Here is a 27,780-nt window from a genome sequence, read left to right as displayed (position 1 = left end):
GCGAACGGCGCTGTCTCAGAACAATGGACCAGCATACCGGGGAAGAGAGCGGAGGTCACCACCGTGCCGAGCATGCATGCAGAACTTGATGACACCCCGGGTTTACAGCCGCCGGGTGACGAACCCCCCAATCGGAAATCCTGCGCCTCCGAGGGGAACCACCACACCTGCTGTGAAAACAGATCATCACCATATCATATACAGAATAGACCATACAAAGCCGGAGGTTCCACTACAGCTAGTACAAAGAAAACCGCTATGAGGCCTAAAATCAACTTTGACCTACAGATGGATGTTGTGAGCATCAGGTGTGCATGCCTATGTATAGTACCAAGGACACATGTGTTCACCTGTGTGTCGACGGTGTTCAGTACCAGGGACAGGTGTGTTCGCATGTGCGTGGATATTGTTCAGTACCAGGGACAAGTGTGTTCACCTGTTTGTGTATGTTGTTCAACACCGAGACAGGTGTGTTTACATGTGTTAATCTGTATGTGTACCTGTCTTTCGCACCAGGGACAGGCGTGTTTGCTTGTGTATAAAGATGGTGTACGACAACAAGAACATTTAACTTAATGTATGTGGCCTATTTGCAATGCCAGCCTTTCTTTTGACAACCTCCCGTTACCTATAATGTATGTGGCGTAGCTGAGATCAGGGAATAAGATCTCCAACAGCTTGAAGGAGTAGCTGAGAACGATCAGAGGAAGAAGAGAATCGATGGATCCTGCGAGTAACAGCATGGCTTTGACCGGGTCCGCCACGATGGTCTTCAGCCCCTGAATAAAGGACCGGGATTCCGGCTGCTCGGTTTCTTGTTCGGCAGCATCTATGTATACATTTGAAAATCAAGAAATCAGTACAAACACCGATCGCGAGCTGGTCTGATATCAGTCATGGTGCATATAGCATAAAGCATGATCACAACAAGGCATCATTGTAAACCAAATAATACAAGCTTTTGAATGATATGATATGTAATTGAAAAATAGCATGATTAAAGGAAATTTCGGCACTGTTCATTCCTAACGTACTCACAAAAGTAGCCCTCGTACTAAACTTACAGATTTACGATTAGAACAAACGGGATATCATCGTCCTTACCTTAGATCTTAGATCCTACCGAAAAAGAGGATTGTAGAGGAAAATAGATAAGCTTTCCATTAATACCATTAATATATAAAGCAACGCATTTGATAAAGTATTGGGATTGAGTAGGCTATGTGTACGGGTAAACATCTGCTTGGAGACTGGACTAACCGGTCCCCTACCGGGGGATTGTGTAACACAGGGCTGGTCTTACCTTCCTTTTCCAAGGTCAGTCGGAAGCCTCAGGAACTCCGAACTCAATAAAATCCCGACAGCCGGCCCGCACTGAAGTAGATTCCTGAATATCAGAGAAAACGACTTTTTTCAGTTCATACTTGAAAATCATCGATTGTAAGAACTGCTGCTTTAATCACGCACGTTAAGCAAGGCAGTCTTTATCTTAACGCTTCTTACAAAGTCTAACTGTATAAGAATTTATTAAGAAAGTCTCTTTGAATTAGGTGCAGATGAACAGTGTGCTTTCGTTTGGCTATCAACTTAACTTGGGTGAAAATTAAATTCTTATATGTCAGTTCAAAACCTGACGCCTCCGCGAGAAAGATTCCCACTCACTTCCTGACACTGTCAACATACAGATTATTGAAGTAACTACGAACACACACGAACACAGATATCCAGACACACCGAGAACGAAATCCCCGTACACGGAGGCAAACATATCTTGTCATCCGGATGACCTAAACACTCACCAAGGTAGTTTGAACAGCTCTTTGGACCAGCCACATCCCCCAAGTACGCCACAGTCAGGCTGTTCACGGAGATTCTGGAGAACCCCATCAGAGCCCTACCCGTGGCTTGCAAGAAGAAGGCAGTCCACACCCTAGTAGCAGGTTCGTCACATGTTTGATGAGAAGCGTTTCCTGAGCTCGAGCACAGTTGTGGACTGTCTGCGGACGATACTGTAGAGCGATGGTGGGGCACGACGAACTCAGGGAGGATGTACAGCAGGGAGCCGGCGATGATGGCGAAGAGACCGATGGATAAAAAGAGCGGTCGCCGCCGACGTGACAGACTGGTGACAGGCATGTAGACAATGATGGTTAGCACGACAACGCTGGAGAATAAGGCGCCAATCTGGGTTGTAGTGAAGCCAAACCTGTCGCACGGTAGTGAAGAAAATCAGGACTACAATTTAAATGTAAAGGTTTCAGAGAATCTTGGTTCACACGGTGCGGTCATGTATCGTCGCACGACCGTCGTGCGATTTTCATTTCGTAGGATTTCCAAGCGGGCTGTGACATGACAGAACCAACCCTCGACAAGGATCTAAGACAGCCTTGTCGCTGACATAGAAAATAAGACAGCTCAATTTTATACGACAGATGCACGGCTGTTCCTAGAATGCTCTCGGTCTACGATCGTACGACGAATGTGCCCAGGCACTAACTAGCAAAAGTACTAGACAAGTGTTACATTTTCAACGAGTAGTACAGAACAAAACCCAACAGGTTCCGTATCGTGTTCGACACCTGTCACGTCACTGCCATGCGCCGTTGGTAAAGGCACTCTACTCGACTTTCCTCACCTTACTAAGGTGGAAATGAGTACCTAGTTTCGGTTAGACACGTCCGTTGGATAGGGCGTTAAATAGACATCCCGCATTTGAGGAGAACCACACCTCTAGCGCGTTAAAGAACCAACTAAACTTATCGAAAAGAGCACTATAATCAGGGCACGGTTCTAATCTCACCTTCTCTGCGGGACAGGCCCAACTGCAGCAGGAGTGCCTGAAGTCATCAGCATCGTCTGTGTCACAGGGGCCAAGTACAGAAGGAGCAGCGCCGCCGCCGGCCACGCCATGAAACGTCGGACAGATTCCAGACCGTCCTTCGATCCAGGTCCAACCCATGCCTCTGTAGTAGGAGAACTTGGAGGCTTTTCAGCCTCATGTTGGAGGTTTTCCATCGTGAATGTGGCACCGATACAGCTCTAAAAAGATAACATTAAGGACTTTACTACCACACCTAAATTCACTACTGATTCACTACTGGCTTGTTCTCTGTGAACTGTGCAAAATAGCGATTTCTAAGTTCAAAAATAAAATAAAAGAGCTTATCTTTCAGGCACACTTATTTTATTTTGTGGGAAAATGTGCCCGGTAATGATGGGCAAATGTAACAACGTATTCATTGATAAGAAGTTGTTGAGCATTGGTATGGCAATGAGCATGCGCAACATCCGTTACCGGCAACGAGCGGTAAAGTTACCGTGACTGCACACTTTGGATTTATTCTTCGAAATATTTGTCTTGGCTTCCGCTTTTAGAAGCGCGTTGACGTGCGGACGGACATTTAGAAACTGATCGGAATATCTGGCTTACAGGTCAATTAGATAAGGCAAAAAGCAACAAACAATTGCAATGGATGTTACAGCTATTACTGTAAAGCCTTTTTTAATCAATTTGCATGGGTTACAAATGAAATAATAACAGAAAACATTCCATTCTTGCTCCATTAGGAAACCAGAAAGTGTCAAACGTAAAATTGTAATATCTGTCTTATATGTGGCTTATCTAAATGCCCCGACAAGGGTTAAACGGTAACTTAAAAATTACTGATTTTGGCGGCAGACAGGAACAACCTAACACAGCGTACAAGAACAGTGACAGGAGCGATCTAACTTAATCTGTCAGAGAGCCTGGGTAGCTGGTTTCACCTGCCAAACAACCATTTTGTAACTGAATTTTGACGTTCTAGGCTGCTTTTTTAATTTTTCATGTATTCTTAGGTGACAGCCGTTTTTTTTTTAGGAAGAGGAATCCTACCCGTGGCTATAATTTCTTCCAAGCCATCAACCGATGATTATGCAGTGTGCACTTTTTGTAAAACATAATAAGTGTTGTGAGAAAATGAAGAAAGCAATGATATCGTCAATGATTTGGCCCACATCAGGTCGTAAAGACAATATTTAGCACATTTCTATGTGAAGTGAGAACTGGACAACTGCAGCTGTAAAAGAAAACCGTTAGGAATTCAGAGGTGAAAACACAACTGCTTACTATATATGTAACGTTGGGTAAGATAAATTCGCGGGGTACTTAAATTCGCGATTTTTCGAAAACGGGGTATTTAGGGATATGTGCTAGATGCAACATAAGTAATACCGCTAGAAATGCAAACCTGACAGACTAACGTATTCAGAACACTGTCTGAAAAGCTTCGATAAGCATGCATTAGAAGGCGACGAGGTCAAAAACTTTCCGTCCCTTATTGGAACAGTCTGAGGGCTTCGTGGGAGAATTACACAACATGGTTGTCGGCTGGTTTATAAGACAAATGTCACATCCGCTTCCTGCTAAACACAATTATTTACAAAACAACTTATTACAATCTCTTTTGCTAACCTGCAACTGGATTCTAAGTGTGATCAATCATCAAAACTTCTCTTTGTTGCTACAACCTACGGCTATCCTGAATAACTCTCTTTAAAACGTATCTAACTGTGCATTGTAACCGTTTCTATTGTCCAGTTACCAGGGCTAGCCCGTCATGACAGCTTCCGACCAGTGGGGTAGCCCTGGCTGTTGGTCTTTTTTCATTGTTAGGTATTCACCAGGTTGTATCATTACAGCCGGTAGGTACCCATCTGAGTATCGAGACTGTTGTAACGTGTTCAAGGCACCTCCTCGAACGAGGTACACCCATTCCATGTGTCTTCCGCTGAAAGACGGTGCAGCCCCACTAGGACATGTAGGATATTCCCGGATCGGATCCGGGGTCTCCCAGCTACCAACTGACAGGAACCAGGAGGCTCACCTGCGAAGCCGCTACAAATTGAGCTATACCGACATCATCCTACAAGCATTGCTCAACGAATCAAATCTTTGAAAACGCACCTGACACTTACAGCGGCCTGAAACCCTTTCCACGGAGCTGGCGAGAGGGAGAGAGAGGGTGACGAGCTGCCTGTGAAACCTGCTTTGTACAAAAGTAGCCTTCTATCCAGCCGTGTTCAGCTGACGCTTCAGTTTCTAACCGTCTAACAGAGAATGGTTACCAACCTGGACGTAATGACATGAACATGGCTGGATTCCAGGCCTTACTGACAGGATTTATATACTAGACCAGAAGACGGTCCCTTTGTTTCGGAGCAAGTATAATAGTAACGCTCTGTTTGGTGGTTGCCTTGGAGAAATGTAATATCTTACTTCAGCCATGCCGCCCTAAAATATCCGTGTATGAAATTGCATGCCTTTCAGGATTATAGGTTTAAGGCTGCCAGGTTTTGATGCTTGTCCTTCAGAAAGAGGTACAAAAGGAGTCAGAGATTGCATCTATGTAAACTCTACCGAAGGTCACCTGATAATGCATAATCCTCATTGACCCACATAGTGAAACACCATGGCACGTTTTCCACCACACATGTACACGTGTACACGTGCCAACTTTCTTATTGGAGAGTCAACCCACACAAATGAACAAGAGTTATAATATCTCACGCCTACGTGAATTATTTTGAGATATTTATATATAATAGCAGTTCATTGATTATGTACACGATTTTGACAACAGTATAATGCATACATGTGTCGATTGATAACTTTCTGTCACTGTACGGTAAACGTGACAAGAATATGGAAAACATAAAACTGCTAAAACAGCGACAAACCAAAAACAATACCTCCCTGTAAACTATAGTAGCTTCTTTCATTGACCAAACTACCTGGAATGTCTGTCAGTTGTGATTGACGACTTCTACCACCTCTGAACTCCACATCCGGCCTTTTCCCCTGACTATCTTCCCACTCCCTCCCTACCGCTCTGCAGACGGAATATGGTCTATCACACGCTTCACATTCGTATCGGTAGGAACGATAAAAGGTCGAGAATTGTACTCTCCAATCAGAGGTTCGTGGGGGAAGATTGTGACCGTTTTATCATATGCCATGTGGGTGGGGAGAGCGGACAAAAAAACGGGGCATATGCTAAAACGGTCACAATCTTCCCCACCAACCTCTGCTTGGAGAGTAGGAAATTGTACTAAACATTCTTCTGGTTTTGTATCTTATGACGCAGTGGGTCTTCTGGACCCCAGGCAATATATAGATAGATTGTTTCAGTCTTAGGGCGCCCCGCAACATTCAAACTGTCACCGTGATGATTGTATAGCAACCTGAAATACAACAATACATTTTACATCACTGGCACTGTTGAGCACCCCAACACGGAACTACTGTCTGGGTATGGCTGAAACTGTGGTGATATTATAAGAACCTGGAATATACTAGTACACCACATCATACACCACTGACACCGGTTTCAAATACCCTACACACGGGGGCATGGCTGAAAACTGTGGTAATCTCATCGTTCGGTCATTCAAACCCGTGTAGTGTCAAGTGGTAAATATAGGGCAGTTTCCTCGCTGTTCCAGGGTGCATTTCTACAGGCATGGCTGCTTGTCCTGCTCCCCTTTAACCTGCTCGAGGCGCCTGAAACAACTGAAACTGGCATAGACATTGTACTTGTCAAGAGACGGTCTTGCATAAAAGAGACTGAAATTTTTTTTTAGTTCTCCTTGTGACTAAATGCAGTAACAAACAAAGAGTTCCATGACCTCATATATTCGCGAAATGATGTTAACCTTTTACAGTGACAGAGGACATTGATAGCCTCCTTCGCAGACTTCCTATGAACAGCGGCGTAGTTTTCCTGCAAGTATTAGAAAAAGTGTTTCTTCGGACTCCACCCACTCTTATGTGATCCATTTAAAGAAAAAAATAGACAAAGATGAATTACTCCGACTGGCGTCAGGCCTAAAATTAAAAGAAGACAACTTACTAATTGAAAATTTATATCTTCCTCTACATATCCCAGAATTTGATACCATTTATATGAATTTCCAGAAATTTTTACTCGGAGTACATAGAAAATCGTCCAATGACGGCATCCGTGGCGAATTAGGAACATTCCCAATCAAAATTAATGCCGAGATCCAACTTATTAAATACTGGCACCGTTTATTAAATTTACCCCAAGATACCCTATTACGTGAAGCATACGACGTTCTACATTCTGGTGATCAGGACTGGGTGAACCATGTAAATGATATTCTTAACTATAACGGTTTTGGGCATGTATGGACGAACCCTAGATTATATCAGACCGACATGTTTATCAATCAGTTACGACAACGTCTGCAGGATATATATATACAAGATTGGCATAGTTCTATTAAAACCAATTCAAAACTGTCTATCTATTCCTCTTTAAAGGAAATGTACGGACAAGAAAAGTACCTTACAAGCGTACATAACTTCGAAATTCGTAAATCAATTACAAAGATAAGAATATGTAGTCATAAATTGAACATTGAAACCGGAAGGTATTGTAAAATTCCCAGTGATCAAAGGTTTTGTCCATTCTGCCCTAATGAAATTGAAGACGAACGTCACTTTATCATGAATTGTTTAAGATATGAGGATAAACGCTCTAAGCTGTTCACCTTTATTTCCGATTGTTCAAGTCAATTCAATATGCTCCATTCTGTTGATAGATTTGATTATATACTGAGAGGAGACAATCCTTACTGTGTTCAAATAGGTATATACATCAAAGAATGTTTAGACATAAGAACAAGTAATGTATAAGTATACGACACGCTAAATTTCAATATGTTGCCCTATTCCATATGACTGTATGTAAACAAACTCATTAGTATGGACTTTGTTTGTTGGCATGTATGTATGTATGTATAGATTAAGTAGACCTTACGAGAGTCGCTGTACTTTTGTTGTGTCAATAAAGATTGTTGTTATATGGGGGGGGGGCAAGGTTCTCTAAAGGGAGTTGTGTAGCCGAGGGAGTTGTGTAGCCAAGGGAGTTGTGTAGCCGAGGGACGCTGTTCTGGATATGAACAGCGTCCCTTGGCTACACAACTCCCTTTAGAGAACCTTGCCCCCCCTCCCTATATATACGCCGCTGTTCATAGGAAGTCTGCGAAGGAGGCTATGACATTGATACGAAAACCTTTATCTAATGAAAGGAATGCGTTTCCGCTACCCTCTTTCTTATAGATACACTTCTTTACTTTTGTTTCGGGTAGTTTCTACCAGATTCCCTGGGTTGCTTGAAAAATGGGGAAAACTGGCTAAAAGACTTAACACAGGAGTTAGGGCGCGATCACTTAATGTTACGTCGTAGGTCGTCCTTCGATTTTGATGTCGTGGCATTTTGAAGCAGGCGGTGACGGAACCATGTAAGGGACAACAAGGATCTAAGACTGCTTATCGGTGACATGTCAGCTGAGTTGATTTTAAGATGATCACACCCTTGGAAGTTCGTCGGAAAATTCTCTAGATCTTGTAATGAAATAAAAACAATTTCATTATTATCTTCGCCGAGTACTTGTACTCGGGGAAGATTATGTTTTCGGTTGAAAAATCTGTTGGGTGGGTCTGAATGTCAGGAGCATAACTCAAGAAAACTTCAATGAATCTTTATGATTTTTGGTAGGAGTGTAGTGGTTGTGCAAAGGAAGGTCAAGTTCGAAAATGGTTCACCTTGCGTTTTTCAACAGTACTGCAGCGGACTTTGCATTTTTTTGTGTATGTATGTAGGCAAAAAAAGTGACGGAAACGGTGATGGATCTTCATGATTTTTTGCAGGTGTGTAGATGTTGCGGAAACGGGGGTCAAGTTCAAAAATGGTTCCCCTGGTATTTTCTGTCGGTACAGCAGCGGGCTTTGTGTGGATGTGTATTTGTATGTCGCCAGCATAACTCGAGAAGCTGTTGATGGATCCGTATGATATTTAGTGGCTGGGTAGGGTTTACTGAAAGGAAGGTCAAGTTCGATAATGGGCCTTCTAGCGAGTATCTAAGGTACTGCATCGGAGCTTAAAAATTTAGGGGCATATTTTCTGAAAGTGCTATGGTCATGATTTTTGTGATGTGGATAGTTCATGCCACAGAAAATAAGTTCTGTAAATTTTGGCCCCCTAGCGGCTTGTTAAGAACTCCAGTGGGTGTTTTTGTTCTGACTTTTGGACATGAATAACTTGAGAAGGGGTTGACCGATCGTCGTGATGTTTGGTATGTAGAGAGCTCAGATGGTGCTTTACATTATCGATGACTTATTATGCAAATGAGGAGCTAATTTGCATAATTAGTAAGGAAAGTTTGTTAACCCACTGCATTTAAATGGTACACGGGACAGTGTCAGGTCATGCAAACAGATGGCCTTGCATACACGTACATGTAGGTCAAATAAATAAACTATTCTCCAAGCAGAGGTGTGGGTCCTGCTGGTTTTTAACGCGTTCAGTTTAAGCATTTTTGTTCAACACGGTTGGCGACATAACGAAATAGGGACAAAATAGAAAGCCTGACTAAAAATACCTAAAATCGCGCCAGATGTATTCTATTCATAATGGTGACTGTACTATTTCATCATCACTTTCAACTTTCAACACTGCAATATCGAACCTTTGTGGCCCATATAATATCAACATACTCATATTCATGACCAGTTATAACATATATCAGCACACTCTACACATATACTAGTCGTGTACCACCAAATGATTTTTGAACCCGATCTAGACTGGACTCATTCGCCCAATCATAACTTCCAAATGGTATGGTGCATGATCAAATTTGCAGGGGGTGAAAAGCACGTAAATATTAATCCCTCTCCATAATAAGCCTTGATTATTTGGCGAAGATAATGTGTTCGTGGAACTCTAGTTATTATTATTATTCTTTTATTCACCCTCGGTTTTCCCTTTTTTCAGGTTGCATGCCATCTGGTTGAAAAACAAGAAGCATTGCTAAACCAAACCACACATTAAGCCCTAGCGTGAATGTTAAATTTCCTCATTTGACTGGAGTATCGTCACTGGCTGAGCACATAATCCATGAACAGTGCAGCCAGCTTTGCCGGAACGTAGAAAAGTAATAGCGTCCGGGAAGATGGCTTACGGGGCGCGGAATCAAGGTCAACTGAAGGAAGCCCAAGGGAGGACAAGACCTAGTTAGATACATGTATACCGTATATTCATTTACCTGGACTACATTTTTTCCATGTCGATGTCACTAAACATTAGTGATGCCAGGGGAATTGGACTAGATAGATGTCAAGCACTGTGTGGTGTAGAGGGCAGTGCCGATATCATACATATCCGTCCATGGCCTCCCGACCTTCTCCAGACTATAGTTGGGAGTTAGTCGTGAGCCAGGTCGTCTCTGTGGTTGGGAGCTGGTCCGTGAGGTTATCTACTATATAATCTTTACAAGTCGTCTGCGCCAACTGACTTGTATTCATTTTGACGAATAAAACTCGGGAAAGTCATATTCTTTTGAGATGCGATCAGAGGGGCGAGTTGGAGGTAGAAGAGGATGGACTGTAGGCTAGTCTTGCAAGTTCGGACTCCCAACCCAGTACCGATATTGGTTGTTAGATGTGTACTGAGGAGCAAAGTCGTGGGAAGGTCCTGAGTGTGTGACAGGAGCTTTAAGGGAAAGGGGCGACCTCGAACTAAAACATGAGCCAGGAGACCTCATACATCCGCGATATATTTTGATCATGCAAAAATAGTCCTAACTTGCATAATTTGCATTCTAAAGGCATCTGTGGCTCCAGAGCAACCTGCTACGGGGCCCAGGCCTACACCACTTCTACCTGACATAAGAAACGATATGCCAGAAAAAAATAAAACCATGGCATGTCCAGGACAAAAGATACAAAATCTCAAAGTTTTGCTGCAGTACCAAGGTCACACACCCAAAGTGACCTTGACCATTGTCTCCCCACATACCCAATACAATGTATCATTACAATCCATTCAGAGGGTCTTATGCTGTGCTGACCACAAATATCAGGAAACACACACATTTTCATGGAGGTAATCCATTGTAATTCTTAACTCACGCGAGCCGTGGCCGCATTGCACTTACCACTAGCTACTTGGAAAAGCATCATGCTTCACCTGAATTGAGGATGACTGCTTTACCTTTACTTTTGAATTCTCTTATAGCCAGCTGCCTTATGCTTAAAATAAGCCAGAACACCTGGAATTTCTATTCAAGTTGTCATGATTCTGTAGCTTTTAGCAGATTCCTATTCAATATCATTTCCTGAAACACTAATTAACACTAAATGTAACGTTACATTGTAAAATGTACCAAGTAAAAAAGAGAAACTAACAATTCTTCAATTATAAATAATCCTCACTTTTATACTGACCAATAGTGACAGTCTTTTTCACTAACTTTACAAACATGAAGTCAATACAGTTCTGATGGTGAGAAGGTTGATATGACTCAGTGGCATATAATAAAGCTTTAGAGTGGCTGTATCTTCATCATCATTATCATCATCTATCGCCCCCCCCCCCATCTATCGAATATCAATAATCTTAATCCATTATGTACAGCAAATGAATTCATGCATGTGTACATTATGCAATATACACATATGAGGCAAAATTCACCTCGTCTTTTTAAAAGCATAGCAAATTACAGATTAACTATGAACTATAGACTGGCTTAATGTCCTGTCCTGAGGACTGCAACTGTTTCCCATAGCAGCGATGTGAGTTGTAGCGTCCGTGACAACAGACCGGACTAAAACTCTTAACCGTCCAGATGCCTTTGAACCACTGGAACTGATCCATGCATGCATGTACATTTGTAAAGCAATTTTGAAACTTAACTAGTACTGAACTGTACTAATGTGGCGTGTACGGCCCAAAGGTTGGACTGACATTGTCCGGCATGTCTGTAACATAAGTCCCATCAGGCAAGCTTTGTTTCACATAACCGTCATGGTCGACCTTAAGGATTTTGTGGCCGTCAGGACAATGACCTTGATCTCCAAAGCAATGACCTTCACCTCCTTCTTGATTAGAAACAAGTGGCTGCTTTTCCTCACAGAGCGACTCTACGCTTTGTCGTGCTTGGTACCCGAAGTGCTCTTCACGGTCTGGTTTGGAATCTCTGCTACTGCCACTAGGAGGGGTAGAGGGAACTTTAGTGATGTAAGGCATGTCGGATGGTGGAGACACTTGCTGTTTGGTTGGCCCTGGTGACGTGCTATCACGCAAAGTTCCTGTCACACAATAGAAATCCACGTCCTGTTTAGTGTCTACGGTTACGTAATTTGGCGTTGGTGAGGGCAGATTTGTGACGTACGATGCATTACATTCCGGTGGCGTCTTGTCAAGTAATGCTCCCGTGACGCAATAGCAATCTTCGTCGCCTTCCGGTACCACCCTGATGGTATCACCCTGATGACAAGGAGTCTTTTCAGCATCCCACAAAGACATCATATCAACGCTATCAGTTGGCGAATGTGGTTGTGGAGTTTGGGATATCCCATTCCCAGACGGGGGTGAGCTGTCCTCTTGTCGGGAAACATATGACATTGAACCCAGCGGTGTCTTTGGAGCGGATCGCCTTGCCTCGTTTGTGTCTTCTTTCTTATTCAGACTGTCTTGGTCGCCTGTTAGCAGCGACACTTCTCCGTCTTTTCCTAGGAAGTCAGAAATGTCGTCACAAATCTCAGGCTCATGTTTGTTGGTAGCCGTGACGACGTACAAGGCCGAGTACGGTCCATCCTGAAAACACAGACCAAATTTTAGCACAACTTTAGATATTTTCTAAAGATCTTGTCTGCTTTAATTATCTAGTTTGTTGGATTTAGGATCAGAAAAATAATGCAGGACTGGAAGATCATCATGAAAACAGACTCAGAGAGTTTTAGAGAGAGAATCATGCAGTACAATGTAGATACAAGTTCTCTATCCAGCCCTCTGTTAACATCTTGGCTAAGCTTATAAGTCTTTACCTTTACTATAAATCATGTCAAAAAGCAAGCTTAAAAAAACATCGTCAGTGGAGAAGTCTGCTATAAAATACAATATCAAATTGATATGAACAATATACAACATATTAAATCTAACGACTCTAAGAAATACAATGAATGCTCATTTCGGGATCTACATGTATGTAGTTTAACATGTCACCAAACATATTTTTAGGACCACAGGAAGAATTGCTAGTAGAAATGTCAACTTTATTGTGGATCCAAATAGAGTCAGTCAGAGAAAAGTACCAGTCCTGGACATAACAGGAATACTAGGTATGATTAAGGAAAAGGACTACATTATTTGTACATGGAACTTTATTCATACCTCCTCCAGAAACAGGACGGGACCAGGTACTTTGGGAAAGAGTTTGCGCTTCACCCTAGATGAAGGAAAGTAAAGTCATGTCACTGAGTCTTGGAATGCAAAACAAAAAAGTTTTGAATTATTGATAACAGCAATCATTTCTTATTTTAGTAAGTGATGAAAGTATGTACTACTTTGTGCTGTAAGTAATATATTCTAAGAACTGAAATCATCACAATCATTATCATTGAGTACTGGCTCAGATAATTTGCATACCTGTGTCTGTTCTTCCACACCAGAAAGCTGACTAGAATGATGCTGATGATGCCGGCAACAACTGGAATCACTATGGCAACGGGCACGCCTAGCAACAGAAGAGGACATAGAACTGGTATTAAGTACTAAGTATACATACACGTAGTATAATAATAATATAATATACAATAGACATGCCTGTCCTATTCCTTTGTGACAGTTGCCATGTCTATTTTGTAACATAGACTAAACTAATGCAATTAAATCCTGATCATTGTAAATTAAACAAGTCTTGTTATCATGGTAAATATCATAATATTTATTCCAATCTAGTATGATAAAATTATGCCTTTGATATACGTACAAATGTTGTTTAAAACTTTTTAGTCTACAAGTAAGTAATTCATAAAGTCTAAAAAGTCCCAAATGAAGTTGTAATAGTCTAAGATGCAAACTAAATTAAACCGTGTAACTGCAGTCTGTACGTACCATCGACTCTCATCACTGGAACTGGAAAACAAAAAGTAAGAAATTGTTTGTTTCAAGAGACGTGTCTCACATAGGAAGTTGACAAATATCATACTGAATCTGTAACATTTACAATGATAATCATACCTGGTACCCTCAGACCGCCATGTTACAGGAAGAAAGAAAACATGGTTATCAAGTCCTTCTCAAGAACACCTGGATATCTATAATAAGGTGCACATACCTTACTGCATTAGTAGTAAGAGCTCTTTAAATTCCTATTTTTGGATGTGGCGATCTCAGAGTACCTGACTGAAAGTTATCAGAAAAATGATTATATAAGGCCTTGTATCAATAATTCCATTGAAAAACTTTACAAGGACCACAATCATAACGTTATATATTATACATGTATGACACTTGCATACCTAGGCACATCTGTCTTTCCAGCCTTTCACTTGGTTCTCCTATGAGCAGCTCTCCTTCTTCATCCCTGTTGACAGCCTGAACCCAGAACTCGTACATCACAGCTTTGTTCCCCGCACAGTCCACCTCCAGAACTGCCTCTGACGCCCCCTCTACCCTCTGGACATGTGGCTGTGTTCTGTCCTTGCTGTCCTTAAGTGCATATGACACCAGGTAGTGGTCAATCAGGCCGTTTGGATGGGCCGGAGTGGCCAGCTGGAGGTGGACGGTGGATGGAGATGACCTGCGCTCAGAGACGGTTGGTGGGGGCGGAGCTTCTGGGGCTGCGAATATTCACACATAAGACATGATTTAAAGATATTATGAATACTGGGGTTTTAGAGAGGAATCAGGAAAGGCAGGGATATGAAAGGTTCCAAATCAACTTGCCATTCGTGAGAGAATTATTCTCTTACCGAGTCGACCAAACAAGCCCATGAGACATTATAAAAACAAAACAAATCTGGACATGTAACATTCAAAGTGCCTACGACACAAAGATACAACATTTTCTGATTCCCATCAACAGTAACAAATATCAATCAACGAACACAGAACATTCACCAAATATACCACCTCCTAATGTCATTGAACACCAAACCTTCAAAGGTCATATTGATATTTGAATTAACTATTGATTATTACTTTGATGATGTCACAGTAAACAGAGCAGCCAGTTCAGTACCAGACACCATGGCCAGGTCATCTTGATTACCATGCAACACATTACAGGATTTGTTTTGTTCACTACATGTACCTCAACGGGGTGAGGGTTAAGGTTACAAATTGAACATCAAACTAACCACCGATAGGAGTGGTGACAGAGTGACTGGGTGAGAAGGGACCACATCCAGCACTGGTGCAGGCCTGGAGCCTCACGGCGTAGCTGGTGTTCCCATAAACAGGCACGGTGTTAACATCTCCAAGCTGGTGTACCTCCCCATTCACCTGGAGGAACGAAGGAACAAGTTGATGAATGAGGGAATGAAAGTGTGTCAGAATGGATGTTTGGATGGATAGATAAAATGAATATTGTACACCTCACCATCTGCCTGTGAGTGAATGAATTAGTGAATGAGAGAGTGAATGAAAAGATGGATGGATAATGGATTGATGGATGGATGAAGAAATGAATGACATAATGAACTGAAATCAAATTCAATCGAAAACAAAGTATACAATCAAAACTGTTCTGTACATTGTAATTGGAATTAACTATTTATTTTTCCTGAATCTAGGTGAAACTTAAACAGGTGTGAACAAATAAAACAGTAAAACAATTTACATAGAAACAAAGAAGGCACGGTGTCACCTACTTAGAATACCTGATCACAGATTGTGAAGGCATTGTCATCTACGAAGTCTACAGTCAAACCTCTGTGAATAGTTTCATCAGGTAGGAAGTCACTGAATAAAAAAACTCTTTTTACACAACCAAGTGATTTATTCAACCAATGACTTATTTCAGCGACGGTCTGTCACCTTCTTCAAGACAATTCTCTGACTGGTTCACATTGCACGGCGTAGCACAGGTGTCGCTACTCATATAGATGCATTCCCAAACACAAAGTATTTACATATAGATTATACACTGTTACAGAGAACAGCATCCACAGTACAAACTGCACACTGTACAGACAGTGTGATATTTGATCCACTCACACCAGGGAAGACCCCTACTCGTAAGTGTAGGTAAGTGTGGCATGTATTTCAACATGATCAAAGTGTGGCTCTCCTCAAACACAGGACCTCTATTTAACGTCCTATCCGAGGCGTGTTCCTTACCAATTGAAAGCAACCTTATTTTCACCTCAGAGTGAAGTGAGGAAATTTGTGGGGGACAACGTCAAGCCAGGGACCCTGGATTCGAACCCACCACCTCCGGGTTCTAGGACAAGCACCGAACCACTACGTACACGCCATCTAGACCCCACTATAGTGGTCATTATGGACAGGTTCGATTTGGAGACTATTTCAGATGAAGTCAGAATTTTAGTCAACTGAAAAGCACTGGAGCGTGTTGTTCACCTCTGCCATGTAGTATGCGATGATGCCATTCGGTGTCGTCGGCAGGTCCCATGTCAGCTGTAAGACCCTTGCTGTGACTTGTGAGAATGTAATATTGGTCGGAGGGTCCTCTGGAGCTGTAATAAAGTATTCACAACATTATAAACAGTAAGGCATGATTCAGATAAGAATCTGTAAAAATTGTTCTGAAATGAAAACTCCATGACGGACCAATGCAATACAGATGCATGTATCAAATGATACAAAAACTAGGAAATGCTTCAAATTTCAGTAGTTTTTGACAATGAATGGGGCAGAAAGTTTTATTATAGTACAATGAACAATTGCAACAAGTTTACAATGGAAACAAATATTTGCATTGTCTTGATTTCACAATTTTTAAACCATCGCAAATATCTAAAGATCTAACAGTAACTGTATACAATAGGGTCTCAGCTTCAATAGGATTCCACCTCTGGACCCTCTAATTCAGAACCAAGAATGGTAACCACTCCACAACACATGCCTTCAAGACAATAGCTAAGTTTCACAGAAATCCAATCATAAAAAACACACACCTGCTTCAGCTGTTGTTTGTACAGATGCGTCAGTAAACGGTCCCAAACCCTCGCGGTTCACGGCTGCAATTGTCGCAGAGTACTTTGTGAACGGACTCAGACCCTGCAGTAGGAGTGACGCTGTCTCCTCGCCCGTCACATTTACTGTGTTGGTGGTTCCCTCTACAAGAAGCAAAATGAACATCATTGTCATCTCTTTTCTATCTTTTCTGAGGGGACATCATTTTACAGTAGAGGGGAAAGGTGGATTTTGCATGCATTGATTTAAGTTTGTGGCTGAAACAATTCTGTAGTAGTACAGAAATATAGCAGAAACACATATTCATGGTCATTGTCATGAATTAACAGTGGAGATATCACAGCGAAAACAGCCTAAATAAAACAACAGCAAACATTCCAAGATTTACCAAAACAAGCATACAAATTTATAACACAACAACTCTCATAATTTGGCAGGGTACGATGAAGACTGCATCATTTCTTGGGTGAGACCTACGAAATGAAGCATTGGTAATCTGTGAGGTATGCACTGTTGTACATATATATCCATGTGACAGGTCTTCTCTTTAACACCATTTTTATAATGCGACAGTCACTGCAATTTTGCAATGGGACCATCCAGTCTATGATTCTACAATGTCTAAATTATACTGTGTCTATTTTCAGTGATGGTTGACTTACATGTACTGTCAATGACAATATGTATCCTTTTCCACACACCTGCACATATAGTCCCAGCTGCCAGGGGGCAGTACTGCACCTGGTACCCCTGCAGGATCCCCCTGCGCCACTCCAGCCTCAGCGGCTCCCAGGTCAGCTGGAGGGAGGTGCGACCTGCTGGGGTCAGGCTGACGTCTTCAACCTGGCCAACTGGAGCTGTGGTCATATCATATCATATCATATCATATCATATCATATCATTACCATATCATATCATATCATTGGAAAGCATAGCATATCATACATCACATCACAATGTATCATAATATCATCATAGCATATCATATCAAAGGACACTAGCATATCATATAGCAATTAGCATATCATATCACACGGTATCATAATACTATCAAATCATACCATATCTTGCCATTATCATATCATTATGTCATCAACTCATGAATCATACGTTAGAAAATGTTTTTCCATGTTTCATGCTATATATCATATCTTAAATAACATAAGATACAATTGTCATGTCATATCATATCATGTCATTTGCTATTATTGATAGAAAACTAGGACATGCAACGTACATAATACATGCAGGACAAACATTAATATTACTGGATTGCACTTGACACGCTTCACTACAGACACAACAATCCCAAAATCTACACTCACCCATCTCTTCAGTGTACACATCGACAAGCTTTGCCTCCCCGAAACCTTCGCTGGAGACCATCACAATCCCGAACCTGTATCGCGTACGTCCCTCCAACCCTCGCGAGACTTCGTGTTGTACGATTCTCTTGGGTAACGTCTGGTCATCAGCTACTCTCTCCCAATCCGGCTGCCCCCACGTGTACAGTCGGTTCTCTGACTTCCACGCCATCCAGAATACGATGTAGCCGGTGAGCTGAACACGGCTTTCTGCCGGTTGTTGCCATGACAACATGACAGATGTTGGTGATGTCACATTGACCTGGATTGTTGATGGAACTGTCGGCACTGAAAGTCAAACAAATGTGTTAAATGCATTTTTAATGTAAAATGAACTTCAAGATGCTTTAATCTACATTTTCAGGTGTCCAAGATAAGCCTGGAGTACAACTCCTATTCCTGCTGCAGTTTGCTCCTCTCATTTCTTGCCTTGCTGTTTTTGAGACCGCAATGGTAGCAGCGACACCTAGCTGCAGTGGGAAGTAGAACCAGTCAGAATTGCCCTGAGGAAGGTGACAGACGGTCACCAAAACTTTGGTTGCTGATTGTATAGATCCTGGTTGTTCTCCAGAAATAATTAGCATCTAGAACATTCACTTAAAATTTAGGCAAGAAGTTCTCATTGACTCCGGCTCACGGTAAGGCCATTGAAATGGAGTTACAGTAATGGAATGAAAATTTGGCAGTTCGATCCACGTTTCACTGCTTCTGAGAAACATTAAAATTCTATTCACAAAATAGCGCAGGATGCAATGACCAAATGTTTCTGACCAACGGGGGCATGTGCCAGACCATTCTGAAGTGAAGTACTCACGACAGAGGAATGAATGGGAGATATATAGAACATTATAAATCTTACGTTAAGATCACGTGAATGACAGTTGTACGGTAAATGTTGAAATTTTTGTGATGGTCCATTATATTGTTCACGTTTTTGTGGTGACAGATTAGTTTTGTGGTGACAGAAATTATCACTTTGCCCTCTGCCCCTTGTGTCACATCCGCAAAACCCATTTACAGTATATTTGAGAGAAAATCCTGGTCTCACAGGGTACAAAATCTTAGAAATGTTAAACAATTTTACCTTCACCATCTTGTGGCAGTAGAAGAGAGGTATCTGGCGAACTTCCCAGCTCGTTGGAAGCGTAAATCTTGATGACGTAGGAAGTGTCGGATTTCAGCTGCAGCTGCATCTCCGACCTTGAACCTTTAACCTTGAACACATTCTCTGACAGATTCAGGTGTCGCTTGTTGTCCGGGACAGTTGTTCTGTAACTAACCTGCGAGATTTGTCCATGTTCCAAACGTGAGGTTACTGACACTCTGTAATTTTTGATGTCTCCATTCTGGTTTCTCAGAGGCAATTCCTGAGAAAATGGATAGAAAAAATGATTTAGATTTTTCTTTTATTGTTTTCATTTTTTTTTAGCACATTATACTGAAGAATTTTTGTTATCACCAAGTAGAGCAGATTAGGTATAACTAACTAAAGAAACTTCAAGTGCAATCTCCATGATATGTGTGAAAGTTTTTTTATGGAATAAAATGAGTCAAAACTGGCCAAGAAGATTAACTCCTACAGGCCTAGGGACCAATACAATCTGATCTATGTGGACAGGTGGTCACTATAGACACTGTCAGGATTCTTAATGCTTGTCTTACTGGGAAAAATTCACCAGAATGTGGTCACATTGGTCAGGTGTATTATGGAGAAGTTTGACTGCACCATCTTTGTCAGGTGGAAGAAAACAAAATTATAGTTCTTTTTTATATAATATGCAAACTGCCTTCTTGATTGCTCAGATTATGATTATTCACAGCAATGTTATTTACTAACGGAATACACTCTTATTTTGGACAAGTCTTAAGTCTGATGTGTAGCCGAATGGCTGTTTAGCTAGGCTTATAAGTGTTCGAAATACCCGCCTGCAGTCTGCAATTTGCAGGCAGATTTTCAAGATTGCAGAAGAAAAATTAAACAATCTGCAATTTTGCAGAATTTTTGTTGTTGAAATTTTGTCTTTTCCAAGGGCCGCAGCTGTGATTTTTGTTACAGGTTGTTCGATCTAATTACGCATCAGAACACTTATTCCCCACAAGGATATAATGTCCTTGTTTCTCCTTATCAGACAGCTGCAGGTGGCTGAATTTTTTTACACATATTTGAATTTAAAAAAAAGTTGTTTGATGTGATGTTGTCATTTCAATGAAGTGAATTTGCTTTTCATTTGAATTATTTTTTACACACATGTTAATGTGTTTTTCCTGTTTCAAACTTTGTAAAAATTAAAGATAGAGTGAGAGAATAAAGAATTACAGTAATGTTGCAAAGCTAGATATTATATAAATATACTTGGGCATTATCAGGTCAATTGGGAAAGTTGTAGTATATATGGAGGCTTGTGTATTTGCAGAAAATATTTTCAAATTGCAGAACAAACTTTTGAAATTCTGCAATATTGCAGAACACCGGAAAATGGCTGGACATTGCATCTAGGGGAAGGCACATTACATGACTTTCCTCTTTACACCCAGGTGTCAAAATGGGTACCTGACTTTAGTTGGGGAGGTAAAAGAAGGTGGACGGAGAGGGTTGGGCTCCACCTCCCAATACCGTGCCCTATACACATTGGATAACAACCCACTGCCCCTAGAGCCTCTAAATGGCCATGGGAATACCTCTGTACCTTTACCTTTTTTATTCTAATGATCTTACCTTCCAGTAAACAACGACATTCCTGACTCCTGGATCCCTGCTGGGAGTGACGTGGAGCCAGGCAGGTACAGTTCCCACAGGGGCTGGAAAATCAAATTGTGGATGTCGTTTAACATATATGTAGGGATGACTGCTATATAGTATAACATTACTTCACTTAAGTGAATTGTGTAGTACAGTACTGGTATCGTAGTAGATCAGGTTTTCTAGGGTCTTCTCATAGGAATCTTTTTGCTAATGACAGGCAAAATTAACACATTTTCTCGATTAAAGGACATATTTTAACATTGCCAAATCCAAAAGGTAATGCAGACCATCAGCCGGGCCCGCTGCATACTTTATTAGAGGTGTATATAAAAATTTTCAGCAAGAAGACAGGCTGGGGTGCGAACTGAAATAAAGTAGCATTCCCTTATGATAAGCTTAATCTAGAAATTTCATGTAGGGCTAGTCATTCCCTCACACAGAATGTGTGTGTAAAGGATCAAAAAAACAAAAATTCCAAATTAGGTCAAATCACACCAGGTGTCACGTTAGAATGGGTTTCTGATTTTGAGACAAAAAATATGCTCCATTCTAGATCTGTGGCAATTTTTTTAATTTAGTAATTTTCGGGTGATCAATAAATTAGGTATTTGAAAGTATGATGTCTGCTTGAACAGATACTAAATTTGTAGCGCTACAGACAATTCATTGTAACAGTGACCTGTGAAGAAGAAAACAAAAAGATTAGACAAATAATTGAAGAGTTTGAATGAGTTGCACAACTCACCAGCCTTGTGTGTCCGCACAGAGACCTCCTGTCTAGGACAGTCGCTCCAGTACCCGTCTGTACCGATAACGTCCCCGCTGCTGGAGTCCAGTTGGACAGGGTGGGCGCGGACGCAGATTTCGTACGTCGTGAAGGGGTTCAGGTCGGTCAGCTCCCCCTGCGTCGTCTGGCTCAAGTTTACGTACTGGAATTAACAAATTAAGAAAGCATAATAATTTAAGGTATTACATGTATATGTATATTATAGTTGTTGTATCCTCTGCTAAACTTTTAGAAATGTTTGGATTCTAAATCTGGATCAGTTAAATAAGATTGAAACACATATGAATTCATTTAGGCCATGAGGACCAGGAAAACATGAAAATCTATTGATATGTCTTTGAATTGTTGATGAAGGTTAGACATCCAGGTAGTAAGATACGCCAAAAATAGTTACTCAAGCAACTGGATAAAATTTCGAAACAGTCAGTTTTGAGATTTTATCCTGTTGCTTGAGTAACTATTTTTGGCGTATGTCTTTGAATGTTCTGCTATCCTACTGTCCAACCAGTTATCCAACCATTTAACCAATTAGCAACCAATTAACCAATCACAACTAACCAATATTGACCAAATATTCAACCAACCAATTAAACAACCATGCAACCAACAAACCATACAAATGACCAAACATTACAAACTATTTGAACTAACTTACTATCCTTTGGCACAGAAAATGCCTTCTGGGCTTGATTGTCTTTTAATTAAGTTATCCTTTTGCATTTTAAATGACATCTTGATAATGAAAGAATTACACAAATCCAATGAAGGTCGCCGTACGACTGCAGTCAAGTGGAATGTAACACCTGATATACACATACACTACATGTATGTACTGTAAAGACTAACCTGAACTGTGTCCGGGTCCCACTCTGAGCGGTACCGTGCCTGATACAGGAGGCCTAGGACCCGGGGTAAGTGGCTTAGACCTTCTGGGTTACTCCAGGACAACGACACGGATGTTGACCCTTGACCTATGACATCCAAGCTGCGTACAGGAGCAGGTTTTACTGTCAGGTAATGAGAAAAGTGATATGATCAAAAACTGTCTGAAAAATCTCAGCTCAAAGATGATATTTCCACATCTGTGAAGAGAGATGTAAAAGTCCAATTATTTAAATATCAATGATGTAAATAAATGATCTGGATCATTTTCAGTCTTTTTAAAACAATTTGTAGGAGGATAGGAATTGTTACAAAAAGTGCAATACATAACATTACTAGAAAGAGGTCAATGATGCAAAATCATCATGATGGCAAAGAGGCCTTGTGGTTGCTAGAATCTAAAGGTTCTGGGTTCAAATCCCTAGCAGGCCCGATGCTGTACCCCTGGGAAAGGCACTTTACACCAGTCCTACATGTATGTCCTCACCCTACTCTCGGCAGGTGAAAATTAGTACCTAGCTTCAGTTAGGGACAGTAAGGGCCACACCTTTCGTACATTAAAGAACCCACCACGCTTATTGAAAAGAATAGAGGTCCTTCCCGGTGTGCGTGTGTGTAACGTAAATTACACTTTACAGTCTGGTCTTTCGCAGGTTGTACCTACTATACATTACTGATGTGTTATGCCAATGTTTGAAGGTGGCTGACTGGTTATGCAAAGGAAACAATACATTGAAATTAAGCCAGATCCTTACATCTGCTTGGAGACGTACCATAGTTTACTGGGTTCACAACAATTACAGACTCCGCCCTGCCCAGCTGGTTCTCAGCCGTGACGTTGAGTCGGAAGTGAACGTTCCCCACGTGGCTGGTACCAGGGCCAAAGTCACAGGATAAGGACGCACTCTCCTGTATAAGCCGTGGGCACACCTGGTCCTCATGTCCATCACTGGGAGGGGCAACAACAAGGTGAGGATGGCGAGTCATAGACAGATGACATTCCTTCATTTGTATATTCATTCATTCATTTGTTCAATCATTCATTCAGCCATTCATTCATTCAAAACTGAAAGAGCAAGATGAGGGTTGTTAATTATAGAGGGACTTCAGTTGTTTATTCATTCTTCCATCCATCCATCCATCCATCCATCCATCCATCCATCCATCCATCCATCCATCCATCCATCCATCCATCCATCCATCCATCCATCCATCCATCCATCCATCCATGTATATCAGACCATACTTACTAGTTTGTGTATGTTATGCTGTATTTGGTCTGTATCAGTGTCTCCCGTCCCTTGTACCATGAGCAGCTGAACAGAGCCAGGTTGTCTGAGACACAGCTGTCCAACACTGGCTGTTCCGGGGCATCTACAAACAGAAAGACAGGCACATGCAGGTATTAGTATTACCAATCATCCAGTCACAATAGGCACAGATATATATGTCAGGTGTTGTAGACACAATGGTCATGGTCCGTCTTGGGCCCCCTGGTGGCCGACCTTGGTACTGCAGCAGGATTTGATTTTTGGTTGTTCAGCTTTTTATGTAAGGAAGAAGTGGTGTAGGTTTGGGCCCCTTAGCTGCTTGTTCCAGCTCTGGTTAATATCAACAGTCTGCCCCTGTACCTATCTAAACATTTGGTCTTTAATTAATTTCCTACTTCTCAGAAGCAGATACTTAAATATAATATCATGATGAAAATAAATCCAATAGCTCATAATTCTCTGTTACCATGGAAACCAGTCATCACAGCTTCCAACACCATGTTAACAGACAGTTCTCAGTCTGGCAATAATTGGTCCATCTTGCTTGCTTGCTTGCTTGCTTATGTCGAGACTGGACGGTCTCGAGTCGTGATGCGGTCCATGTGGTTCTATCCCTCATCGCTTGGGGCAGACTATCAACTTCAAGGCCAGTGTCTTTCTTCAGGGTGTCAATGTATGTTGCTGCGGGTCTTCCAGGCCTCCTTTTCCCATGCCTGGTCCATCTTAGCACATGTGCATATTAACAAGTCAACATGAGTGAGATGTTCCTGGGAGTCTCCTGACTTGGAGTCTATCAAGTTTCTAGTGGCCTGACGAGTGGAAGGGATGTTAGAAGCATGATTTAGTCAGGCTAATGTTAATGTTCCTGATATCAAACCCTGGGAGTTGACATTAACTCTGTATATCAATACTTACATCCGACCTCCAGTTCCGCCCCGCCAACTAAAGACCCGCAGTCTCGATTGGTCGGCTCGGGGACAAAACACTCGTAGCGCCCTGCTGAGTCCGACGAGACATTCTCAATAACCAGCTGACTGACAGTGTCGCTCAGAACACGGTAGCCTTCGGCTGGTATCGTCTCAGTGTTGTGTCTCCAGAACACCCCGCGTGCCGTGATGCCATCGACATCGGGATGTATCGTGCAGTTGAGGATGACCGTGGACCCGACAAGTACTAGCGGACTCACAGGCTGCACTCTACCGTGTATGTCTTCTGTGGGTTAAGTACAGGACATCTTATACACCACTATTATAGCATTGTCTCCATGCTCCTATTCTGTAAGGCATAGGCAAGCTTCTTCATTTCGGATCATTCATGTTTGGAGTTTTAAGTAGGTAGAAAGATCACCTTCTAGAATATCCGGCGGTGATGAGGTACAAATGAAACACCAAACAGAAGTATTAACAGTAAATAACCAACACTGACCATGAAAGGAGCAACCACTGGACTGTGCTGCAATGCTGACGAACATCGCTAGGAGGCAGTCGAGTACAGGGAACCATGATTGTGTGCTTCTTGACATTCTTGTCAGCCAGCTGAAACTCCTGGAGTGAACAGTCCCACTTCTTGGCACTGTGCTGGACCATGGAAGTAAAAATAGATTAAAGAGACATCGACTTAATATATTGAAATGTGTGTCAAGAGTATCAGAAGACAGAGATGACAAAAACAGAACAGAATTTTTGCGATTGCTGTGTTTATATCTGGAAACTGTTGATGTGGAGCAGTTTTCTTTGTGAACTGTAGAATCCTGTGCCCCCCTCCCCGCCTAACTAGCACCAAAGGAAATATTGCAAATCCACACAGGAAATGTGCTAGTCTCAGTGACGCGACCGACACAACTCGGGGTCAATGACCCTGGTTATTTCAGCCCTGTACTGTAGTAATATTCCCTAGGGGCTTCCGCCTGTATGTTTAGGGTTCTCTGTAAATCTTTCTTTAATACCTGTACAATGGTTTGATTATAACACAGTGCAATCTCGGTAGAATTAATGGGCAAGTATTACCTTTCATTCATGGTAACATTATTGGTAACTATGGATTAAAACACAGCCTTACTTACTACATTGTCACTGTGAAGGTTCATTTCATTCAACGATTGCTAGGGTTAAACCAGCCTTAATTTGATAGTATTGAACATTTCTAAAGAACGATACATCGCATTACCTATTTACCAATAACGTAAACATCGAGCAACTTTCATGGACAGAGCAGCTCTCGTGGTCGGGATCAAATTACATTTACAACTTGAAAAATGAAGGGAGGGCCTGACAACATGTGCACATTTAACTGTGATAAAGGACGTCAGGTTTTGAGCTATGGGGGCATTTCTGTACACAGGCTGCTATGATAATCGGCTGTAAAACGACATATTGTACAAAGAAAAACAAGACATCATAAATCTGAACAGGGATTGCGAGTAAATAAACTGGACTGAAAGAATGAAGAAAAATATTCTGATAATTTATTGACTCTCCCGAGTCCATCTCTCAAAATTTTAAACCTTCTAAAAAACCGTTTATGTAAAGTCCAACAACTTGCGAAACTACAGACCAATCTACATTGCCGATACTTAGAGTTACTACTATTATGTCCCGGACTCGCTATGTTACAGTGACACAGTAGTCTGAGTAGCTCAATACCTGCAGGGACTAGCTCCATAGATCGCTGAAAAATAGTATACGTTGGTGAAATAGACAGATAAATGCCATATAGGAGTACAGTTTGTGACCTAACTCCTCAGGCATGTTATCTGTTTATATTTAGCTAACTCCTAGCGCCATGTGAAGTCTGGTAGAGACTACAGTGTCAGCACTGTGCCCACAGTCCCACAACTTTTCCACTTCCGCATTAATGGTCGCCACGATCCTGAATGGTCCTTGGAAACAAACAAACGCCTTACCTTGTACACGATTATGTTGAAGATCCCCAGTCTTCGTAGAACACAAACATCGAACAAGAGATCAGCCAAGAGTCGTGTGGAGCTATGTGATGTTTGCTGCGTTTGACCAAGGAGGTTTAATCAGGTTTGACGCTGTGCGAAACTGGAAGCTCGGCGGAAGTGAGGCACAGGGGGCCGGCTTCTGGGAAGTGTCACCCGATGAGTCATTAGGGTACGCTTTGTAAACAATCCGCTAGGGGGCCTCATGACGTTGACAATTGGGGTTTGAATGGTACCAAGATGCTCTTTATAAAAAAAAGCTGGCCCGGGGCAGGATGTGACCAAAATAATTGGTGACCCCATAAGTTTGGGAAGACTAGAAGGTAGGTCTTATATGACACCTGGATGTTCAGGAGAAGTTGCTAAGAGTACCCGAGGTAAAAGTGTGCGTCCTTTAATGGACATGAAGCTCCTTGATAATGAATAACTTACCTACTAGACTAGATAGATGTTTCCTTGGTTTGGTTATGAAAAACTAAAATCTGTTTCCTGTACTTCCTGATAGACTACGACAATAACGTTCCTTTTTGCATTATGCATACATTTTTGCCGGTCGTAATATATTAAACTTAATGGACACAACAAACAGTACAACTTCTGTACTTCCCTTCAAAAGTCTACTTACTAAACAATAAAAGTCAACATCCGTCAATATCTCATGACGCTGGAGAACAGCTTGTCGATCGTCGTCTTAAGTTTCATGTTCGTTTTTCTTTATCTAGTATTCTTTATTCAACCAACACCAACCAGTTACTGATAGCAAGGACATTATATAGAATG

General features: G+C 41.6%; 1 protein-coding gene across 7 annotated transcripts in view; it reads right to left on the bottom strand.

Moving 5' to 3' along the window:
* Window positions 1–27,144, bottom strand: part of LOC136437096 (interleukin-6 receptor subunit beta-like) — a 237,385-nt gene extending 210,241 nt beyond the window's left edge. Inside the window, exons 1-19 of one of the 7 annotated variants that reach the window (XR_010756161.1) lie at window positions 26,962–27,142; window positions 25,485–25,636; window positions 24,975–25,271; window positions 24,039–24,162; window positions 23,562–23,737; window positions 22,753–22,913; window positions 21,865–22,048; window positions 21,093–21,175; window positions 19,461–19,743; window positions 18,338–18,664; window positions 17,714–17,869; window positions 16,994–17,155; window positions 16,437–16,552; window positions 15,212–15,356; window positions 14,372–14,692; window positions 13,965–13,985; window positions 13,497–13,584; window positions 13,242–13,296; window positions 11,710–12,665 (exon numbers count right to left, since the gene is read on the bottom strand). Coding sequence is in view for 6 of the 7 variants with exons in the window: in XM_066431568.1 (XP_066287665.1) it covers window positions 11,778–12,665; window positions 13,242–13,296; window positions 13,497–13,584; window positions 13,965–13,985; window positions 14,372–14,692; window positions 15,212–15,356; window positions 16,437–16,552; window positions 16,994–17,155; window positions 17,714–17,869; window positions 18,338–18,664; window positions 19,461–19,743; window positions 21,093–21,175; window positions 21,865–22,048; window positions 22,753–22,913; window positions 23,562–23,737; window positions 24,039–24,162; window positions 24,975–25,271; window positions 25,485–25,581 (3,684 nt within the window). In the remaining variant the exon portion in view is untranslated. The other 6 variants (XM_066431568.1, XM_066431572.1, XM_066431571.1 and 3 more) reach the window with 6 other exon arrangements.
* Between the last annotated feature and the right edge of the window lie 636 nt (window positions 27,145–27,780).

Source organism: Branchiostoma lanceolatum, chromosome 6 (assembly GCF_035083965.1).
Source record: "Branchiostoma lanceolatum isolate klBraLanc5 chromosome 6, klBraLanc5.hap2, whole genome shotgun sequence".
Classification (NCBI taxonomy): Eukaryota; Metazoa; Chordata; class Leptocardii; order Amphioxiformes; family Branchiostomatidae; genus Branchiostoma; species Branchiostoma lanceolatum.
The sequence above is the reverse complement of the archived record's forward strand: the minus strand, read 5'-3'. Positions and strand labels throughout refer to the sequence as shown.